Here is a 22,912-nt window from a genome sequence, read left to right as displayed (position 1 = left end):
ACGAAATGTGGAGAAATGTAAATATGGAAATTCATCTCAAATGTGATTTGCCAGATATTCTTGTGGACATATTTGCAAAATACATTATTCTAAAGTTGACAACATTTATACACTTCACATTTTGATAGATTGTAGTACAATGATATTGTTGAATAGACAAACATGTTCTGGTAAAGGGGGAAAAAAAGAGGTGTCAATTCTCCGCCTAAATTACTGGCCATCGACTACGTCAGTTTTCCCTTTCAGACATTTTTTTTATTTCATGTTGCTTTTGTACCAATGGAAAGACATTCTCAGGGCTGTTAGAAATGGGCAACTATATTACTATAAATAATACACCTACTCACTTTTGTGTCAGATGTTTAATCTTGATTTTTAGTCGTTTTAGCTTTCTGGCTTTCTCTGAGCTTCTGCATTGTAAACTATAGTCCTTCTTGGAACTATTTTTATCAAGACTTGTTTGTGGCTTGATAAAGTGGCTTTCTTTAAAAAAAAAATATTTTTAGATTTCCAAGGACAAAGGAGGAGTTTCTTGTACAGCGATGACTTCTCTGTCTCACACATTCATTGTGCACGACCTCAGTGTAGAGATATATATATACGATACAACGTGCATTCTATAGCATACAGTAGAATCACTTAGAGAAGAGTCTTCTGCATATTAAGGTAATATACTAAGTATGACATTGCGTGTTTGATTTTTCTAAAATAATCTATACAATACCAGTATTTACAACTTAGATATATGGATATTATTTATTTTAGTTGTGTACTGAGGAAAGAAGCATGAACTTCCATGCGAGAAGAGTCACCTTGCCTGCCATTACTCCACTTTGTCTTCAGAAGCGGGTAGGAAACGTGCTTGTAATTTCCTCTTTGCCACACTGTGCATGATTTCTGCTTTCTTTAACTGTCCTAATAGTGTGTCCGTGTTAAATCGTACAATGGGATTCAACTAAACCACTCTGAAACTAGAAGTGGAAAAACAGTTTATTCATCCACTTTTCTGAACCAGTTTGGCCTGGAGTTCAGAAAAAAACTCCAATCCAGAGATACAGTAGTTTTTATTTGATCCTTTGGATTGTGCTTCAGTATTTATATCAGTTTCCCATCAGTCATCACGTTTGCTTTTTTTTTTACATTAAATTCATAGATTTGTCTTCAGTATGTTTTCCCCTTTACTGCTGAGGTACAGTAAATGGCAGTCATTGGAGTAGCTATGCTTCTTCTGAGGTTAGCTAGCCTCGTGTGTGTGTGTGACAAGCAGGCCTATATTTTTCACCATGCGCTTCCCTGGATCTTTCTCAGTAGCGTGTTTACAGTAGCAGCTTAATAGAAATGTGATACAATTTTGCAGTCGACGCACTTATTAAAAAGTGAAAAAACAATGGTTGACATTAAAACACAATTTTGTCCACGTATTTCAGAAGACTCTGTTAACTCAGACTTGGACAGCTTAATGCCATGATGATATCACGCTAAGGATAAATGTAGAAGTGATTTGGAATACAAAACATCTGACCGGTTGAAATATGTGTCTGTAACGGTCTATAAACCTGTTTGGCAAAAATGACACTAGAGTGAGCCATTTCAAGGTTCTATGTGAGCCTGTTGCCTGTTGAACCACTGGAGTTYCACTGTTAAATGTGTAAAAGGTTTGGCCTATGGTTATTTATGGTCCTCAACATATTCTTGGTTTGCTGTTATGAATACCTTTTCTAAAATGTGTTGTTAAAATAAGTTTCGCATTAATCATGAAATGAAAGGCTTGACATTACGTGGCAGAAACGTAGAATATACAGCTGCACAATGTTCAACTAAAATGCCTCAAAATGAGAGCAGTAGGGCAAGGAGACTGCATAGGCCCAGGTGTAGCACCTAGAACTGCTGTGTCCAGACAGGCAGGGAGTTCAAGCATGTGGAGGAGTAGCATGGCTAACTGAGCTTATCCAGTGCTGTAGTGAAGGGCACTGTGGATGTATGGTTGTTACACGCCGAGCCCAGGGCTGAGGCCACTGCTGTGGCGCTCACAGATAGAGCTGCAGCTGTGGGAGTGGAGTTCAAGGTAAAACCAGCACACGCAAATTAGTAAACCGGTGTCCGCAACCCTGTCCTTGAGATAAAGAGGACTTTATAGCGTTTGTTAGCAAAGCATAGACAAATCTATATTTAGGCCAGCGCTTATKTCTGTCTGGATTTTCCATCCCATTTCTGTCTCAATTGGAGACCATGTTCCTTTCCTCCCAGAGYTTCTGTTCAATTTGTATGTACAACCGTGTGGCCATCGACGGGGAAGGCCGGGGCTAAAATATGGGTTGCAGTTAGTACTGGTTCAAAGCTCGTAGCGCTGCTTAGCCCTGTCATCAACCTTATCACTGTTGGCCAACTCTTATCTTATTTCCCTCAGCACTCTCCCATGTCAGTCCCTGCACAGTGTATGTCATTGTGTTAAGTTCTAGAACGACTGACTATCTAAACTTAAATCGCGAGCACACTTCACATTTACTTTGGACTGAAATGCACTTTTAGTATTTAGTTGCACAGGCCAGGTTACCTGTATGTGCTCTGGACTACTATTTCACGTCGACTGAGGCATTAAGCAGTCCTTATGTGTTCACCCTCTTCGGGTTTTTTGTGATATTTGAGTTGTCTTTGAACATGGTATAATGAAAGAGAATATAAAAATTGGTAGAAAACTGCAGCTTTAGACTTTATCTATCTTTCTAGGAAAGCTTTTTGTAAAGCATCCACAGTAACTATATAATGACACTTAAAAAAAGGGGAATTTGGCTGACGGAAATGGAGCTGTGAACTAAAAGCAGGTGGGCACATGGAGCAGCATGGCTACCTGATGAATGCACCTCTTTGTGCTCATTGATACAGAAAGCAGAAGTTCACAGCAGCATTTTATCTGGCTTCGCCGTTCATTTGACTCCCTGGACCAAGTGATTTATCATGGATACCRAGGCCAGTCATTTCAACCCTAGTTGAAACATCCCAGCCATGCTATGAACAATGATCAAATCGATATAGGCGAGAGGTGGCGCATGTAGGAGCTAGTGTGGGCTCATTYTGAAGGATTCATTAGAGCGAATTATGCACGTTGTGTTTATCGTTCGTTAGTTGTGAACTTTTTGCGGTCTGCAATCTTGTATCTCCAAATACAGAATGTAGGACACCGAATRAGCACAGAATCAGCAGATTTTTATTGCAGTGTTGAATGCATTTTCAAGAACCTCAGCAAATATTTGTCCAAACCTCTCTGAAGTGGGTTAACATAGATATTAGTCAAGAGATATAATCTGTGTGCATATCTAGCTTTGCGGAACACTCCAATAAGGACATACGGGCCATATTTGTTTTATTGCTAAATATAAAGAGACCGAGTGCTAAAGGGAGTATGCACAACGCCTCGATCACACCTACAGCGTCTTTTTGCTAAATGGTACGCAGTATAATCTGGGTATGTGTGCAACAAAAGTTCAACAGTCACCTTCTGCTACCATTTCTGTCAAGCTGTTACGCATACAATTTTTATGTGTACATTCGATAAATCCAACRAATTCACCACCCAGAACACACTGSAACTGCCTCTGCCATGCAATGCTGCGAGGCAAATGCAGTRTTCCATTGGAAATTTTAAAGTACGTCTGTTGTACCAAAACGCAATGACRCTGTCGGTGTGATYGAGGCGTAACACTACAGTACTTTATAATACATGTGTCACATTTTCATGAGGCAATTTCTCAATGAGTACATAAATGTTCTGTCATCATTCRTTTTGGGTGTTTTGTTGAAAAAGGTGCACTGTACTGGTAGTCATAGAACTGTTTCCTATCAACAAAAATGTAATTCATGTTGTATTGCACTGAAACAAAATGACAACAAACTATCATTTAAAGAAAGTTGTAATGGGATTGTGATTGGGGTGACAAAACCCTACAAGGCAAAAACCTATAGGATTACTTTTGATTTCCAGTAGGAAAAAGTAGTCCAATAGGACTGATACAAAATATTTTAGGATTGTGAGAATCCTATAGGATCCAATATGATTACTTTTGATTTCCAATCGGGGGAAAAAGCAGTCTAATAGGATTCTGAAAGAGATGGAACAAAATCTTATCGGATTGTGAAAATCCTACAGGATTCTATTGGAAAAATCTTTTTTTTTTGACTAGGGTTTTCTTATACATATATTAAAATATCTTCCTGATACACAAATCCTAAACCTTGTGTAATATAGCATCATGTCCAGTGTATTTTTGTGGAGGAACTAATGTCAACCCGTCATCTGCAGGAGTAACGCAGTAAAAGCTGTTTCACCCCCTGACAAACCCTGCCCTGTTCCTCCATGAAACACGATCCTTTTGAGATTTGATTTGGCAAWTTCTCAGGAAGTGACTTCCACAGAGGGACACAACTGGATTCCTGCCTGGATGTTTTTTTCCACAGCCTGATTTAGAGGCTCCTTCACACTGTTCATCTTTTTTTCTTTTTTTTTCTTTTCTTTTGTCATTTCTACCCCTGGAAATACATTGGATGCAATGTAATGTTTTATACAGTAAGTGCTCTGGGCTTTGAGATGATCATCTTCGGCTTTCTACTTCAACCTCAGTGACTTCAGTGTTACTGCAATGTATGAGATGATTAGTGTGTCCTTATTAGCTTGTCTGTCCGTACTGTACGGACAACTCACCAAAAGGACATTAAAGTAATCCCAGTAATGCAGTMCTTTGGCTTTTGTTAGGTACCCGCAAAGGGGATCCTTAAATGTTTTTTGGGTCTTGTAAATCTCAGCGAAGACTGATTTTAAGTTCATTGAGGGGTTTTTACTTCATTGAGGGGTGACGTCATAGTTGGTGGTTGTGATTCGCTGCGGGCTCCTTAAGGGCGCTGACCCCAGCTCGGCTGGAGCACTGTGGCCTCGTTTCACTCCACAAAAGAGGGCTGGTGCGTCCTGCCCCACGATCCGCCTTAAACCAAGGCACAGAGACCCATGCACACAGAAAGAGGCAGCCAGTTGGTCTTTACTGTGACTYTCTTCCTCCCTTCTCCCCGCCCACCCCTGTCAACTTTAGACGGAGTTGACCCAACTARCATTACATTTAACCAGCACCTTTGTAATGGCTTTAGAGCTCACGTAGGGCTTTATGCTAAGATCTCGAATTGCCATGGCTGTGTGAATAGGGAGGGGGAGCGAGCCTTTTGACTCTTTTCTCCTCCTCCTGGGCTGTGTGGAGCAGAGCAGGCTGATCCTGGGCTCTTTTACTTGGGGGGGAAAAGGTAGCAGGTGATTGGGCCATAGCCCCGGTGACATATATCTGTGGAGTCAGGAAAACGYTGTGCTCAGARGCAGCTCTTTCTAATTAGCTCATTTCTGCCCCACTGCAGTAAAGAGGAGAAAGAGAGGGAGAGCGGGCTCTACTTTACGCTTCCCAGCTGATACTTACTCGCTACTCGGCTCCTGTTCTGTTCTGTTCGGCTCTGCACTGTCTGCCTGTCTGATGCATGTTTCCATGTTCCTCACTAAAAGCCTGGTTTACAATGCTGTGCACTCAGCCCTACATAGGCTGCAGAGTTAGCTCAAATTCACAAGTCTTGTCTCCCAACAGAAAGGTAAGTTGTGATGTCAGATGATTTGTTAGTAGCTTGTTTTGTGTTTAATATTGCATGACTGTTGAGATTCTCAGAGAGCTTTTTAATGCAGAACTGTAATATACCTGCTGTAAAGAAGGGGGAAAAAGGAAAGGGTCATTGGAGCAATAGACTACGCAGTAGGCACGTTGATGTTTGTCGTGTCTTGTCCTGGAGGCAGGACTGGTCGCTTTCCCATTTTAGATAGGCAGGCTGCAAATTCAAAATATAAATGTATGAAAACAAAAATGTTTGTCTTAAGTTTAAGTTAGGGTTAGGCATTAGCGTTAGCAGTGTGGTTAGGGTTAGGTTTAAAATGTTCTGACTTTGTGGCTGTATCAGCTAGTGACCACTCTGCAGAGCTGTCTCCAGAACAAGATTTATGATGGAGAAACGCTAACCTGCACGCAGTAGGCTACTTTGTTAGGGATACATTTATCAACTTTTGGGAGAATTTGGTGCTGTTGTGTGTGGGTTGAATGATTATGGGGTAGAATTATCGTGGACTTTGACAAAGATGAGATTTGACATACCTAATATCCTATAAGGCTTGGAGAACATTTGAAAATCCCATGTTTGAAMATTTCTGACCACCCTTTCTTGCCTAGTTGGTTATTTGTAAAGTTTGATGTATATTTAATGTATGTATTTTAAATGTACATATAAAGCAAGCTCTGAACTCTTCTGATACATATGTTGTTCATGTCAATGTGTTTGTTTCGCTGCAGGTAATCAAAGTGTATAATGAGGACAATACAAGTCGAGCAGTAGAGGTTCCCACTGACATCACAGCCCGGGACATATGCCAGCTGTTTGTCCTGAAGAATCATTGCATTGACGACCACAGCTGGACTCTGTTTGAGCATCTCACCCATCTAAGCATAGGTAAGATTTAAATTCAAAACTACTTTATTTATCCCACCAGGGGCAATTAAGTAAGACAAAGCCGTTTTACAAGTACAGTATCAAATAGAGACAAAATCCTCCACGTAAATGTTTTTATACAACCTTAGATKACTGTGTAATAGTGATGAGGATGTRCACACGATYCGGTTTAGTGAGTGCATAACCCTAAACCGGACCTCTTTCTGTGGCACACTGCAGTGTGATTCTGCTCTTTGAAAAGATGCCACAAGTTGATCAGCAAAGAGTTAATCGTACAGCAACAGTGGCTCCAATCTTCCTACAGGTGTAGCCTTACCATTTCTCAGCGGCTTACATTGCATAACTTATCCATCTGTTCTGTTCGTTATTTCATTGAGTCTTTAAAGCATTGAATTTGCTGGAAACGTGCTCTTATCATTCAACCAGTTTAGTAAGGTGTGTCCTAAAGTCTGCAGTGTTGCTCTGAGTCTCTCCTTTTCTCCTTGACTTTATTGGCATGACTGTAATGTGTAATTATATATTTTTTAAGTGTTCATTTCAGATGAGCTGAACTGAACAAAAATATAAACGCAACCTGTGAAGTGTTGGTCCCATGTTTCGTGAGCTGACGTAAAATATCCCAGAAATGTTCCATACACACAAAAAGCTTATTTCGGTCAAATTTTGCGCACAGATTTGTTTACTTCCCTGTTAGTGAGCATTTATCCTTTGCCAAGATAATTCATCCACCTGACTGGTGTCTGCAGTGTATCAAGATGCTGATTAAACAGCATGATCATTACACAGGTACACCTTGTGCTGGACATAATAAAAGGCCACTCTAAAATGTGCAATTTTGTCAGACAACACAGTGCTGCAGATGTCTCAAGTTTTGAGGGAGCGTGCAATTGGCATGCTGACTGCAGGAATGTCCAACAGAGCTTTTGCCAGAGAATTGAATATTAATTTCTCTACCATAAGCTTCCTCCAAYGTCGTTTTAGAGAATTTACCAGTACGTCCAACTAGCCACACAACCGCAGACCACGTGTAACAACACCAGGACCTCAACATCCGGCTTCCCCACCTGCGAGATTGTCTGAGACCAGGCTCCCGGACAGCTGATGAAACTGTGGGTTTGCACAACTGAARAATTTCTGCACAGTCTCGGGAAGCTCATCTACGTGGTTGTCGTCCTCACCAGGGTCTTGACCTGACTGCAGTTCGGCGTCGTAACTTCAGTCAGCAAATGCTCACCTTCGATGGCCACTGGCACATATAGGAGCAGTGTGCTCTTCACGGATAAATCCTGATTTTAACTGTACCGGGCAGATGGCAGACAGCGTTTATGGCGTCGTGTGGGCGAGTGGTTTGCTGGTTTCAATGTTGTGAACAGAGTGCCCCGTGGTGGTGGGGTTATGGTATGGGCAGGCACAAGCTATGGACAACGAACACAATAGCATTTTATCGATGATAATTTGAATGAGCAGAGATACTGTGACGAGATCCTGAGGGCCATTGTCGTGCCATTCATCCGCTGCCATCACCTCATTCAGCATGATAATGCACAGCCCCATGTCGCAAGGATCTGTACATAATTCCTGGAAGCTGAAAATGTCCCAGTTCTTCCATGGCCTGCATACTCACCAGACATGTTATCCATTGAGGACGTTTGGGATGCTCTGGATCATCGTGTACGACAGCGTGTTCCAGTTCCCACAATATCCAGCAACTTTCCCAAGTCCACAATCAACAGCCTTAAGTCAATATGAAGGAGATGTGTCGYGCTGCATGAGGCAAATGGTGGATACACCAGATACTGACTGGTTTTCTGATCCACGCCCCTATCAATTTTTTTTTTGACCAACAGATGCATATCTGTATTCCCAGAAATCCATAGATTAGGCCTTAATGAAGTTGTTTCAATTGACTGATTTACTTATTTGAACTGTAAATCTTTGTTGCATTTATATTTTTTGTTCGGTGTATGCAGAAAATACTAAATTAATCCCTAAATGGAAATGACCCTTTGGAAAATAAACTTGTGAAAAGATTGTCAGCTAAAACATAACCTCTTTTATTCCAATAGTCAATGGTTTCCTGTTGATGAAACATTGAGCTGTTGTCATTATAAAGAGGCCATAAAACTATAAAGAACTAGGGTTCCAAAATTCCCATGTTTTCTGGAAATCCCGGTGGGTGGATTCCTTGATTTCCTGCTTATTCACTCCTAAATCCAGGCATATTCTAACCTGGATTTCTGGAAAACCTGGTAACCAGTATTTTGCAACCCTGTAAAGAACCTTACATATGACTACATTGCAAGGCATCTCAGCATCTTTTTTGATATGTTATATCATACTGACATAAAATATTGCTTTTCCAGTGCCTGTATGCAGGCATAGGYTGTGTCCCAAATGGCACCCTATTCCCTTTTACAGTGCACTACTTATGACCAGGGGACATGGGGCTCTGGTCAAAAGTAGTGCACTATATAGGGAATAGGGTGCCATTTGGGATATACTAATTAGTTCCTCTCGACCTTTTAGAGCCCTTTGAACCTCTAACAATCTCTGGCCTGATTCACTCATCTTGGTCAAGCCAAATAAAGCTTGCACTTCAAACTACTTCTCTAACAGAAGCACATCTGCTTTCACCGAGTTTGTAATGAAGTGCTACTCGACTTAGATGTACAATTTTTGCATTATTCATTATCTAAGCCTTTTCAGCGCTTAATGCAGTGCTTATGTGGCGATGAAATGGTACCTTTTTTTTCCTTCTCTAACGATACTAAACAGACATTGCTGTAATAGACCCTGACGAGGATTTGGGTCTGATGACCGTGCGGCAGCCCGCCTTGSCCCGGCTGTGGTTATACTATGGGAATAACTCAGCCTCAAATGGCTGTGCAGCATTYCAGATGACTGCCTCCAAACCGCTGCTTTCCATTGGAACGATTAATATGCATTTGAGGTTCAAACGATTGTGTAATGTTCGATGATAAATTGAAATAATAAATATAGCTGTGAGCAACAATGAACGGGGTTCACAGGATGACCGAAATTGCACATGATCCGTTGGATAACAAAGTTCCTACATGAGATTGCTATCTACCTTTATGTACAATCAGCACGACCATGTTTATCTCTCAATACCACAAGGATGACACAAGTGACGTTAAGTCTAGTGCTGTAGGTTGCATCTTTGAATGCAGCAGGTCATTATTTTTAAATGCATTACTTGATGTGTTGAGTTTTTATATATTACATGCGCAGTCAGCGTATGTAATATATAAAAACTCAAGAGGCAGGACTTCCGGTTTCAAATTTTCCTAAATAAAATATACCCTTTCCACTACGTTCAGACCATATAATGGGGCAACAAATTATATACTAATCACAATGTTTTAATTAACAGATTTTGAGCATTAGTGTTACATATGCAAATAAGTATTTTATGTTTTTTGAGATACTAAATTCAGTGTGGTTCATTTTAGGGACGTCCATGATTGCGATGACAAGTTTCAAGTTGATAGGCAGCTGTGGAATGGATTTACAGGGCTTTTAAATGTACATTTTTGACCAATCCCTTAGTTTTCACAAACAAAGTTTAGGCATGAACCATGGACCTATCTATGTTCCACATTTTGGTGTCATTTGGACTTATGGTTCATGACATTTTTTTACCTTATATTTTTTGTGCATATTTTAGCGCATGCTAATATTTATCTACTGGTATAGTGCGGCCATCCTTTGAATGCATCAACGTATGGAGGGAATCTGACTTTTTATAGAATGGGTGGTTTGGAATTCCCATTGTTAGTCTCATGCCCATGATATACTAGACAAACTGTACACTGAGTGTACAAAACATTAAGAACCCTTTCCATGACGGACTGACCAGTTGAAGACAGGTGAAAGCCATGATCCCTTATTGATGTCACTTGTTAAATCCACTTCAATGAGTGTAGATGAAGGGGAGGAGACGGGTTAAAGAAGGATTTTTAAGCCTTGAGACAATTGAGACATCGATTGTGTGTGTGCCATTGAGGTTGCATAGGCAAGACAAAAGATTGACGTGCCTTTGAACGGGATATGCTAATAGGTGCCAGGCGCACTGGTTTGAGTGTGTCAAGAACTGCAACGCTGCAGGGTTTTTCCACGCTCAACAGTTTCCCATGTGTATCAAGAATGGTCCCACCCAAATGACATCCAGCCAATTTGACACAACTGTAGGAAGCAATGGAGTCAAGATGGGCCAACATCCCTGTGGAACGCTTTCGACACCTTCTATAGAGTCCTTGCCCCAATGAGTTGAGGCTGTTCTGAGGGCAAAGGGGGAGGGGGAAATTCATAAAAAGTTGCATTGTTTGTCGTTACCTAGCAACGCACTACTACTTTTACAGATCCACTGTCTCATCTGCCCAGCCATGCAACTTATAAACTTGATCTCCACTGTAAAAGCATCTAGGTGTTCTCTCCGACATTTGAAATATTGAAATTAGATCTCCACTGTGTCCCATAATAATGTTGTCGGGACAAGATACAGGCAGCTTTCCTCAGCCAGTAGAAATTATGAATCTGCATCATTTTATGGATATATATATAAATTAAATGTCAATAGAGAAACAGGTCAAATGAAATGCAGCTAGTTTGCGGTCTTTCTAACTGAAGTGATTGTGTTAGCTGTGTAATTGGCTTGCTAGCAAGGGGGAAGAGCCTCCAAAGCAACCATTTTTGTTTGCCATAGCAACCTGCAAAGTTCTGGAACTATCAATCAGCGCTTGGGTAGTTTTTGACAGGTAATTTGAATAGAACTAATGACCAGAGAAGCCCAAAAATTGCACTTGACAACCAGTGTTAGTGAATGTAGCATCACGCTCTGTTGAAATATGTGTGGTTTGAGAAAGAATCTTGCTTTTTAATCCTGGCAACCCATTGTATAACAGCAATAATACACTCGAGTCCATGTGTTATAACATTTTTATCATGGCTGTRATGTAGTCTAAGTCACTCGGCGAAAAATGCCATAACACATAGCCTCGTATTATTGCTTAATTAGTCCTTGAGAATAATTTGTATGATTTATTTTAAGCATTAGTGGCCATTTTGTCAAAGTGAATTCTTATTAGTTTCCTTATTTTTAAAGTTATCCATGCCAAACTTAAATCATCTTATCATGGTAATGTCTTTGATAACCCTAAAACGATTCAAGTTGATAGGTCATTGTGGATTGGATTTTAAATGGACACGTAAAATCWGATTTCTTGATTCATCAATAACTCAGCCGTCTCTTAACCAATCCCTTAGCTTTTGTCAAACTAACYAAGAGATGTACCGTGGGTCTACATTGGCGTTATTTGAACTTATGGTTCATGAGAATACGTTTTCAAAAATGTCTAAGATAGAGGAAAATCTCTCCCAATTTACCTTATGGGTCCTTGAGGCAAATTTGTTCAGCATGAGGAAAGACACACCTACATAAAAATGTCCACGTCTCTAGGTCAAACAAGGCGATGGATATGAGGGTTTAAGTAAGACTGCTTATAACAATAGGTGCCTTTTTTTTGAATGAAGTTACTCATGGCCTCTTTTGGTGTGCCAAATTAGAAAAAAAGTTACCAATCTATGCTTGAGTTATTTGAACATGGCAAGGGRAAAAAAAGCTAAATTCAGACAATAATGTGTTTGTTGTCTTTGCTGTGAACTTCTAATAACACCCACAGAGCCAGGACTCAAACTGTAACTCCCACCTTAGATTAATAAATAACTTATCTCTAGATAAAGTGTTAATAATCAATCTGCACGGTGTAACGTTTTTAAAGGTAGCAAAACACATGTCCTGCTGTGACACAGATCTGATTGTACTGTATGTGGGCCCTGGGCACTAAATGTGTTTATTGTGGTTATGATTATGAACAAATAACCACTAATGTACTGTATGTGTAACGTGGTTAATTGTTTCCACTTGCCACTGCATAAATGTGTATTTTAATGTTTTATGTATCTAWTAGGTTGGTTTAAGTTAGATGTCAATAAGAGGTAATGTCATTGGGTACGCTTGCAGATGGGGTGGAGATTGCAAACATCAATTATTCCCAGTCGGATATTGACATGCAAGCGGTAGGTCACATTCTGAAATACTGTATTATATTTAAGCAATTAAGGCCCAAGAGGGTGTGGTACAGTGCATTCGGGAAAGTATTCGGACCCCTTGACTTTTCCACATTTTGTTACGTTGCAGCCTTAATATAAAATTGATTAAATMATTTTTTTTCTCATCAACCTACACACAATACACCATAATGACAAAGCAAAAACAGGTTTGTAGAAATYYTTGCACTTTTATCAACAAAAACCCCCAGAAATATGACATTTACATAGGTATTCAGATCCTTTACTTAGTACTTTGTTGAAGCACCTTTGGCAGCGATACAGCCTTGARTCTTCTTGGGTATGATGCTACAAGTCTTTCGATGTTAAGAATGATGGAGGCCACTGTGTTCTTGGGGACCTTCAATGCTGCAAAAAARWAATTGTACCCTTCCCCAGATCTGTGCCTTGACACAATCCTGTCTTTGAGCTCTACAGAGAATTCCTTTGACCTCATGGCTTTGTTTTTGTTCTGACATGCACTGTCAACTATGGGACCTTTTATATACAGTACCAGTCAAACGTTTGGACACACCTACTCGTTAAAGTTTTTGTACTAWTTTCTACATTGTAGACAAACTATGAAATAACACACATGGAATCATGTAGTAACCAAGATTCTTCAAAGTAGCCACCCTTTGCCTTGACAGCTTTGCACACTTTTGTCATTCTCTCAACCAGCTTCAACTGGAATGCTTTGCGAACAGTCTTGAAGGAGTTCCCACATATGCTGAGCACCTGTTGGCTGCTTTTCCTTCACTTTGCGGTCCAACTCATCCCAAACCATCTCAACTGGGTTGAGGTTKGGTGATTGTGGAGGCTAGGTCATCTGACACAGCACTCCATCACTCTCCTTGTTGGTCAAATAGCCCTTACACAGCCTGGAGGTGTGTTGGGTCATTGTCCTGTTGAAAAACAAATGAGTCACACTCAGCACAAACCAGATGGGATGGCATATCGCTGCAGAATGCTTTTGACTGATACTGTAGACAAGTGTGTGCCTTTCCAAATCATGTCCCATGAATTGAATTTACCACAGGTGGACTCCAATCAAGTTGTAGAAACATCTGGATGGATGATYGATGGAAACAGGAGGCACCTGAGCTCAATTTCGAGTATAAAAGCAAAAGGTCTGAATTCTTATGTAAATAAGGTACATTTGTGCACGTTCAAGACCGAAAAACATTTATCGTACGGAGAACAGTAGCAACATTGGGGAGCAATGGATGGTCCCGTTCAAAGTTATCAATCCCTCACCGAAGCCAGTAACAGTGAGACAAGATAGCTGAGGTTTTTCCCTGTATGGCATTGGAGGATTTTGACACTGACTACTTGGATGGGCCCGCTGTCTCCCTGGGGCAGCAGGTGGACAAGATAGATGACACCCCCAACTGTGGCAGTGCTAGTGCAGATAGCTTGACTATTGACAGTGACATCAAGCTGCACAGAGCAACAAGTGAGGTGCTGCAGGAGTTAGGGCTAGGTGACATTGAGTCCACTCCGTTGTCGCCACAGTATAAGGCCAAGCTAGTTCAGCTTATAGACCGCTACGAGTCCATCTTCTCAGGGCACAAGCTAGATTGTGGGAAGGCTACTGGATATGTACATCACGTCCAGAATCGGTGACGACAAGCCGCTCAGTCTGCCTTACCTTAGGCTCTCCCCTAACCATTATGACCAGCTCAGACAGGCCTTGGATGAGATGGAGGAGCGAGGGATAGTCGAAGTCCCGCAGTGAGTACGCCCCCCCTACTCGTGGTGTTCTGGAAGAAGTCCGGTGACCTGAGACTGTGCAGTCTTCCGATGGCTTAATGCTCGCACCATCCACGATGCTCACTCTCTGCCTCACCAAGCATGGGTATCAATGCCTTTTCCACTATGGATTTGACCTCGGGCTACTACAATTTGGAGGTACATGTAGACGACAAGAAGTTCACAGCCTTTACTTCCCCTTTTGGCATATATGAGTATTACCATCTCCCACAAGGCCTCTGCCAGAACTTGGATTGAAGTGCTGGGACAAAGACCCCATGCCATGGGAAAGGCAAGAAGAAGTGAAAAATACATGGAAATCTCACAGCAGCAGACTGGACAGAAGCGTGCAAACGGGCCTTCAGTCAGTTAAAACAAACCATCCTCGATCAGGTCATGCTAGCCCACTCTGATTTCAACAGTCCTGACGCTGCCTTGGAGACACCTGATACAGGAGACAGTGAGGATCAGAGTAAGGAGACGGAGGCCTCATCCATGAATGACATACCAGACATGGRCATGGGCGAGAGGACTAGTGGGTGGGTATCAGCGCTGACCACTGAAGAGGAGATCCCGGACATGCAGAAAGATGTGCCACTGGTAGGYGACCATCGGAACACACCACATTCTGAGGGTGCCCTCTGACACGCTTGGTTGTGCAAGCGTGTCAGAGCTGACCTTTAGATGATAAAGGTCAGAACCCTCTGAAGAGGAAAGTCATTCTGAAGAGTCCGCTGGGGCCACAGCAGCAGTAGCAGAACCCTTGACCTGTGGACAGTGACCCCCCCCCTATGGTGGTTGTAGTCGAACAGGATGACTGTAATGATGGCTGTTAAGCCTCTCAAGTCTGGGGCWGGTTCAAATTAGGAAACCACCAGTGAGCCTCATAGAGACTATGCAGACACAGAGGGTGTTTCATAATGAGTTCATTAGAGTACCTGTGTGGGTATARGATGGGACTCTAGGTTAGCTTTTAGATTAATTCTAGGTCTTAAGCTCCCTCCCCAAAAGTATTGCTTTCAGGATGGCCCTACGGGGTTAATGGGTCAGAGGTCAAGTAGGCCCAGGTTTTTCTTTTCTTTCTATGAGGTAACCATTTGTCACTGAGTGTACTTAACATGTAACCTGCATGTTTGYCTATGGGGTCTATTAATTTATTTTTAATTTCACCTTTATTTAACAAGTTCCCCTAATTCCCTTTAGAGAATAGTCTATAGACTGGAATATTTGGTGACATTGCAAGGTATTGCATTCCTCATATTTTGTTTATAGTGTGCAAATGGAATTCAACAGAGGAGAATGTAACGTGGTTAATTATGTTTCCATTTGCCACTGCAGAAATGTGTATTTTAATGTTCATGTTTTCTAATTGGTTGGTTTAAGTCAGAAAATATGTAAATTGGCTACGCTTGCACGTAGGGGGAGATTGCGAACGTACATTCCTCTGTCTGTTTTTGACATGCAAGCAGTAGGTCACGTTCTGAAATACTGTATTTTAATTTATAAACTGGGTGGTTTGAGCCCTGAATGCTGATTTGGCTGACATCCGTGGTATAACAGACCKTATCCCACAGGTACTACAAAACATTTATTTTAACTGCTCTAATTACGTTGGTARCCAGTTTATAATAGCAATAAGGCACTTCGGAGGGTTGTGTGATATGGCCAACATACCACGGYTAAGGGCTGTGTCCAGGAGAATAGCCCTTAGCCGTGGTATATTGGCCATATACCACACCCCCTCAAGCCTTATTGCTTAAATGTACAATGTGTACGAGTTCACTATGTACATGTCCTGATGTTGGGGGCTTCCTGGATGTGCTTTTGTATGTTATTGCTGTAAGAGCGAGTTAGCTTCCATGCTCTAAATGTAATGGTCACATTAGCCTCTGCTAATTCAGTTATTTCCATGCTAACAGGCTAATCACGAATCTACAGCCATCGACATACTGTTGTCCTGCACATCTGATGCCCTTCCTTATGTCTATCGTCAGGAACTTATTTTTTATTGTATTTTGTACTATTTTCGCAATTGTTATGTTTGATTTCTCACTTTCCCCTCTGTCCATTTCTTTGTCTTTTTGTGGTCTCTACATTTGACATTTCTTTCTCCTGTATCCACCAGAAAGAATCATAGAAGACCATGAATCTGTRATGGAGGTGCTGTCCGGCTGGGCCATGGACACAGACAGTCGGTTATATTTCCGGAAGAACTATGCCAAATATGAATTCTTCAATAAACCGCTGGTAAGATGATGGTGTGATATTAGCAAAGAAAATGGTGTACTCATGTAAACATTTATCCCGCCTGTTATCTTAATGCACTCTGCTGGACCAGTAGGTATTAGTTGATATAAAGAGCATGTATGGTGTTATAACTGATGGTGTTTTCATGTTGATAGGATTTTTTCCCAGATCACATGGTGTCCATATCAAGTGAAACCAACGGGATGATGAACCATTCTCAGCTAATACAGGTATCCATCAAGCTACATTCTACATGTACAGTATCTTCACTTTAAAGGGACAGAGTTGGGTCCAGTTTCCTGKACACGGATTAAGCCAAGTCCTGGACTAACAAGCCCTTTCAAAGGAGATTCTTCAGTGAGTTTGTTTGCAAGTCCAAGACCAGGCTTAATCTGTGTYCAGGAAACAGCCCTTCAGTGGTGCTGCTAAAGTATTTACGGACTGTTTTCTGTCCRACAGACTTTTCTCAACTCGAGCACTTGTCCAGAGATCCATGGGCACCTCCATGCCAAAGAACAAGGCAGGAAGTCTTGGAAGAAGTTCTACTTTGTCTTGAGGAGGTCAGGTCTCTACTTCTCCAACAAGGGGACATCAAAGGTCAGTCAATATCATTGATAAATTAGTGTGCATTCAATACATTTTTCCTAAGTATCTGTCAAGTGTTCCAGATTTCAATATAACATGAATTCATTACAATATGAATGGAATAGATTTCCTTCCCAAAATAATTATGTATGTTAAAAAGCAAAAAGTATGTTTTTGCAAAAAGCAAATAGATTTTAGGAGATAATTGAACTTGTTTTTACTGGCTGCTCTATGGGATCATTTGATAAGTCTGTGTCAATGTGTTTGAGTGGTGTAGTGTACAGTAGGGGACTAGCTCGCTCTTGTCTCCTGGCTGCTTTGTGTAACTGGTTGAGCTAGATTTCCCTTAGCTCAGCTGGCATGCCACTGCCAGGGACTGAGCCCTCAACACCCACCGCTGACAGGTGAGGCTTAGACCTGCACAGCGCTGTGCCAAGCCAACCACTTCTCCCTCTCCCAAAAACAGAAGACACTAGAACACAAAAAGACCTCGGTTTGCTATCTCAAATATAGGTGACGCAATTAGAGAAGTAAGATCTGACTTCATTCTTTTAGTTTGATATGAAGGGATGATGTGTAAATTGGTTTTGGCCCTACACATTGCCAGTCAATCAGACAACACAAACACAGACAACTATAGCTACCCGTTCTTTACACTGTGCCACAGAAGTGAGAATGTTGTGTCGCAGTCCCACCAAGTTTGAACAATGGTTTACTTTGTGCTTCTCTGCTTGGTAAATCTCTTTTGCCTTGGCTCCCTGACAGTGTTCTTATTGTATAAATAGAGCTCTTATCACTTTGTCACATATTTGGTCCTATGTCAAACACTAGCCACACCTACAGTGTAATGGATAGGGCAGTATTATTTGCTTGACTATGTTGAAGTGTTCCCACCTCTCCATTTTAACGAGTCTGCAGCAAAAACAACAAGCTCTTTTTATTCTGTGATCACAATGGACCAGGTTGATGGGAATCTTTGTCCCAAATGGCGCCCTATTCCCTGTMCAGTGYTCTTAGACTCATAGGGCTCTTGTCAAAAGTAGTTTGCTGTAAAGGGAGTAGGGTGCCATTTGTGATGCAGACAAAAACTCCAAGCTACTCCCTCTTTACTATTGTCACAGTGACCAACATACTACAGACTCGCATTATACCACATGCCTTAACTGCTAGCTTTTCCTTACGTTGACCGGCCCAGTAAGCTCACACAGATGTACGTCTGTGTGTACATAATGGCCAAGAAGTATGACATTGTAGTCTTTATTTGCTTAGCATCTGTCTTCAAACTGGGCAGCCCTGCATTGTTCACATTTCTACCCTGATCCCTCACATAGTTAGATTTGTAATGGAACTTGAGTCTACTCTACAGTGGAATGCAAGAACCAACCCCTCGTTGAAATGGAGCATCGTCGGGTGGGGGGGGTGTTCCGTAAAGGGGACACTGAAAGGCATGTGGAGATTTGAGACATTTCTTGTTTTCTATTCACAGGAACCAAGACATCTCCAGTTCATCGCCGAGTTCAGTGACGGYGACGTCTACACGTTACTATCAGCGAGAAAGATACACGGAGCGCCTACGGACTATGGATTCTGTGTCAAGGTACTTATTACTTTCTCTGTCTATAAACCTATATTTGATGTTTTCTGTAAAGGTTTTAACATGTTAACTTATTCAAGTCATTCTAACTTAATTGCCCCTGATGGGATAAATAAAGACAAGTCAGTTCCAAGTTATGTTTGGTAAACTCATGCTTTCTCTTCATGATGATCCTCCAGTCTACTAAGCGTGGCTCTCCACGGGACCTCAAGCTGTTGTGTGCAGATGACGAGCAAACCAGAACCTGCTGGGTCACTGCCATGCGCCTCTTTAAGGTAGTCACCACGCTGTGACCCCCTTATCACATCCAAACTTTGTCTAGTGTCTACACATCTAAAGGCTTGCCTTTTTGAAACGTGCTCATGTTTTGTGTTGCAGTATGGGATGCAGCTGTACCAAAACTTCATTCAACCACACCAGAAACAGAAAACACCTATGGTAAGTGATGTGTAGATACAATGTGCTGACACACTGTTTAACAGCCCATGACACAGGACACAGTCAGTATTCATCCTGGATTGATTTTCCAGAATATTCTGAAATGTGTGTATTCCCCCCTCAAATACGAGTATTCTGTATGAGTAAACGCCTGTTCTATTTTGGGCATTGGAACATGTTCCAGCCTGTCTGCTCTAAAAATAACCGTAGATCAGCTGCTCTCAGACTTACCAACTCATCACCCCTGCTTTGCTGTCAGAAGAACGCAAAGAGTGGCCAGGCATGGGGCTGGGACCCTGTGCTCAGAGCTTCACAGGGAGGAGCTAGGATGCATCTCAAATGGTGTACCTTTTTGACCAGGGCCCTATGGGATACACTATGGTCCCTGGTGAAAAGTAGTGCACTATATAGGGTACCGTTAGGGAAACACTTAGACTAACCCTCTGGGAACAGGCTTGCGGAGGATATTAAGTTAGGGTACAGTCATGTTGCTGCTGAATCTCCTTTACCCTGGCATACAGCTGTTACAGCCTAGAGCACGACGTGCCGTTCGACTACGGACAAAGAATCAAATCACAATAAAACCAGTCCAAGGAAAGGAGCAATCAGTTTGTTTGCACAATGATGCCAGGGAGCCCCAGAATGATCTTTGCATCGCCTGAATAGACCCAGACCGGGGCGGAGAGTCTTAGAAGGATTGGAATGTTTCTATCCTTAGAGTAAACAGTAGTCACTTTGTGGTGACTGCCCTTAAGGATCCCGAGGTTAGGGCTGATAGAGGGGCAAACCATGGCAATTTTAAAGGCTTCTCACTAATCCTGATAAGTATTTTCTTTTGTGTGTGATTTATTTAGAACCAGTGACTATGACAGCTTAAGGGACCATAATCAATTCTATGTGTCATTCTATTCACATCCCGTCTAATCCCCAGTCACTGGCGCACATTCTGCTCGGAATCATTTAGAAATTACACTGTCAAACTCCTCCACACTAGATGGCAGCACAATACCACACACGAAAGCATGAATGTGCTTCTCCTATAACTTTTCACTCACTATCTCTATCCTTTTTTCAAACGTTTAAACCCTGTCACACTGTATATTCATAATAATGTATACTACCTCAAACACGATGTATATTTCCAGAGAAGTATCTCCGAGAACTCCTTGGTGGCCATGGACTTCTCAGGACACAAGAGCCGGGTGATCGAGAACCCATCGGAGGCGCTGTCCGTAGCCGTGGAGGAGGGGCTCTCATGGAGGGTAGGCCATTGGTTCTCTCTCTGACGTCATTTCTCTCTACTCAGCGAGTATAAGGTATGAAATGATGGTGCAGCCATGTGAAAATAGTCCTAACATGTGACACTTGAAATGCTCTTCTCTCTTTCCCTTTAGAGGAAAAGCTGCCACCGTCTGAGCTCCCATGGAAGCCCGTCCACCTCTCAGAGTCCCATGTCAAACATAGGTTAGTAGAAGGCCACTTTCAACATCCAAGCAGCAACTTCCATCGCTACAGCCACATGACTCTCCTGACCAGATACACTGTGCTTCATGACTCAGCCACCAGTGTCGTGTCCTCTCCCTCCCTTTGACACATGGGTCGTATTCATTAGTGCACACCTTAGCAATACGATTTTGGCGGCAGGTAGCCTAGCGGTTAGAGCGTTTGTCTGCTATCCGAAAGGTCACTAGTATCCCCGAGTCGACAAGGTGAAAAATCTGTCTGTGCCCTTGAGCAAGGCGCTTAACCCTGATTGCTCCAGGGTTGCTGTAGATACTGGCAGAGCCTGGCCCTGACCCCGCTCTACAAAGGTGTCTCAAGGAGAGTTGGCATATCCCCAAAAAACATTTCCATATTAATACACACTTGTACGTGTATGAAATAGGACAAATATAAGCACTCACCAAATGTATTATTTTGCAACGGACAACTGAAACGAGCATTTCTTATTGGACAAGTTCAGCTAGTCACTCACTGTTTCTGTATGTTTTCTTCCGTTTGGTGCCTAATGAACATCACCATGGTTGTCCTGTGTGTTTTGCAGTTCTCCATATGGCCCAGCCCTGGTTCCACAGCAAACTGTCCAGAGACGAGGCACACCGCTTAATCACTCAACAGGGTTTGATTGATGGGTGAGCAGCATCAGGCACTTTTCTATGCGTTTTTTGACACTGCAAGCTAGAGAGATTACATATGGATTTTATTGTAGAGTAATTCACTTTTTTTCTCAGACAGAAATGTGTAAAAAAAAAAGAAAGGTAAAAATGTGTTCCTGACGAAACTGAGAGACTTGTCTTTCTTTTCAGAGTATTTCTTCTAAGGGACAGCCAAAGCAACCCTAATACATTTGTACTGTCACTGTGTCACACACAGAGAATCAAACACTTTCAGATCTTACCGGTGAGTGTAACCTTTTGTCTTGGTATATTCTCTTCTCTTTTAGACAACATCTTGTTCAAGTTTGTGTTTTGTGTGTCAGGTGGATGAAGAGGGGGAATTGTTCTACAGCTTAGATGACGGTCACACGCGCTTCACTGATCTGATCCAGCTAGTGGAGTTCTACCAGCTCAACCGGGGAGTGTTGCCCTGCAAACTCAAACACCACTGTGCCAGGATCACCCTCTGAGGGGGAAGGGGTCTCCAAGGGCCCCATACATACAGAAGCACCTTTAATCACAGCCAATATCCCTCTGGAGAACCAACCACCCACGCATCCCTCCTTCCCTCCCATGCCATGGAAAGGAGACACCGAGAACACCTCCAGGCATAAGCAAACTGAAACCACTTATCACCTTCTAGAATCCATTCTCTTGGAGAAAACTGTGGTAATCAATCTTTTGTAATGACTTATGTTTTTCACAAAAATATTAAATGGGTGTTATGATGACAAATACATGACGACATTGTGTCATACGTGACCATAGGTGTTGAGAAATCTGGCGTTGGAAAAAAGTGAATCTACTGTAGAATTGATGTGACTGAGGGCTCTATTGCGAGCCCATTGGTTGGCCCTGTATGTTAGCCCAGGTGTGGTGACGAATCACAAACACCACAGGGACTCATGTGTCGAGTCCAAACTTCCGCTAATATACTGTATACAATGTGGATCATGTTTGCATTGTGTATCGGCGCACTTTACTACTCTCTATGGGAATGAACATTTACTGTAGCCAACGGTTGAAACCGTAGAGCGAGAGCTGATATTTGACAGTGTGTGTTCACACCTTGAGAGTAGAATGACCAGTGTGGTATAGCCATCAATGTGCAGTATCGGCACAGTTAAGCTGAACCTGGTAATTTGTCAGTAGAAGGGGATCACTGCTATCAGACGAGACAAGGCATGATGGGAAATGTAGTATGTCGACTCTAGAGGAGGCTGGTGGGAAGAGCTATAGGAGGACGGGCTCATTGTAATGGCTGGAATGGATTAAATGAAACGGGGGGTGAACATGTGGTTTCCATAAGTTTGATACCGTTCCAATAATCCATTCCAGCCGTTACAATGAGCCCGTCCTCCTATAGCTCCTCCCACTAGCCTCCTCTGGTAGGCTACAGTGGTCCTCTGGCCTTGGTCATCTCCTGGGTAAGCGAAGCTGTTTTTATCAAATCTCAAGGAATTCCGGTATATTTAAAATAAAAAAACACAAA

At 42.1% G+C, this 22,912-nt stretch overlaps 1 protein-coding gene across 7 annotated transcripts in view; it reads left to right on the top strand.

The window, feature by feature from the left end:
* LOC111959583 (growth factor receptor-bound protein 14) overlaps positions 1-22,155 on the top strand; it is a 57,017-nt gene extending 34,862 nt beyond the window's left edge. For 2 of the 7 annotated variants that reach the window (XM_023981246.1, XM_023981247.2), the window contains 12 exons: positions 6,363-6,519; positions 16,526-16,647; positions 16,803-16,877; positions 17,107-17,244; positions 18,719-18,829; positions 19,006-19,101; positions 19,205-19,264; positions 20,410-20,526; positions 20,659-20,728; positions 21,309-21,396; positions 21,571-21,664; positions 21,744-22,155. In XM_023981246.1, coding sequence (XP_023837014.1) covers positions 6,363-6,519; positions 16,526-16,647; positions 16,803-16,877; positions 17,107-17,244; positions 18,719-18,829; positions 19,006-19,101; positions 19,205-19,264; positions 20,410-20,526; positions 20,659-20,728; positions 21,309-21,396; positions 21,571-21,664; positions 21,744-21,890 — 1,275 coding nt within the window. In that variant the 3' untranslated portion in view covers positions 21,891-22,155. Of the gene's footprint in view, positions 1-569; positions 667-737; positions 850-4,421; positions 4,562-5,394; positions 5,617-6,362; positions 6,520-16,525; positions 16,648-16,802; positions 16,878-17,106; positions 17,245-18,718; positions 18,830-19,005; positions 19,102-19,204; positions 19,265-20,409; positions 20,527-20,658; positions 20,729-21,308; positions 21,397-21,570; positions 21,665-21,707 lie in introns of those variants that run through there. The other 5 variants (XM_023981251.2, XM_023981252.2, XM_023981253.2 and 2 more) reach the window with 5 other exon arrangements.
* The last annotated feature ends 757 nt before the right edge of the window (positions 22,156-22,912 follow it).

The sequence above is a fragment of the Salvelinus sp. IW2-2015 genome, linkage group LG36, assembly GCF_002910315.2.
Source record: "Salvelinus sp. IW2-2015 linkage group LG36, ASM291031v2, whole genome shotgun sequence".
In the NCBI taxonomy this organism is placed as follows: Eukaryota; Metazoa; Chordata; class Actinopteri; order Salmoniformes; family Salmonidae; genus Salvelinus; species Salvelinus sp. IW2-2015.
This window is presented reverse-complemented; position numbering and strand designations above follow the sequence as displayed.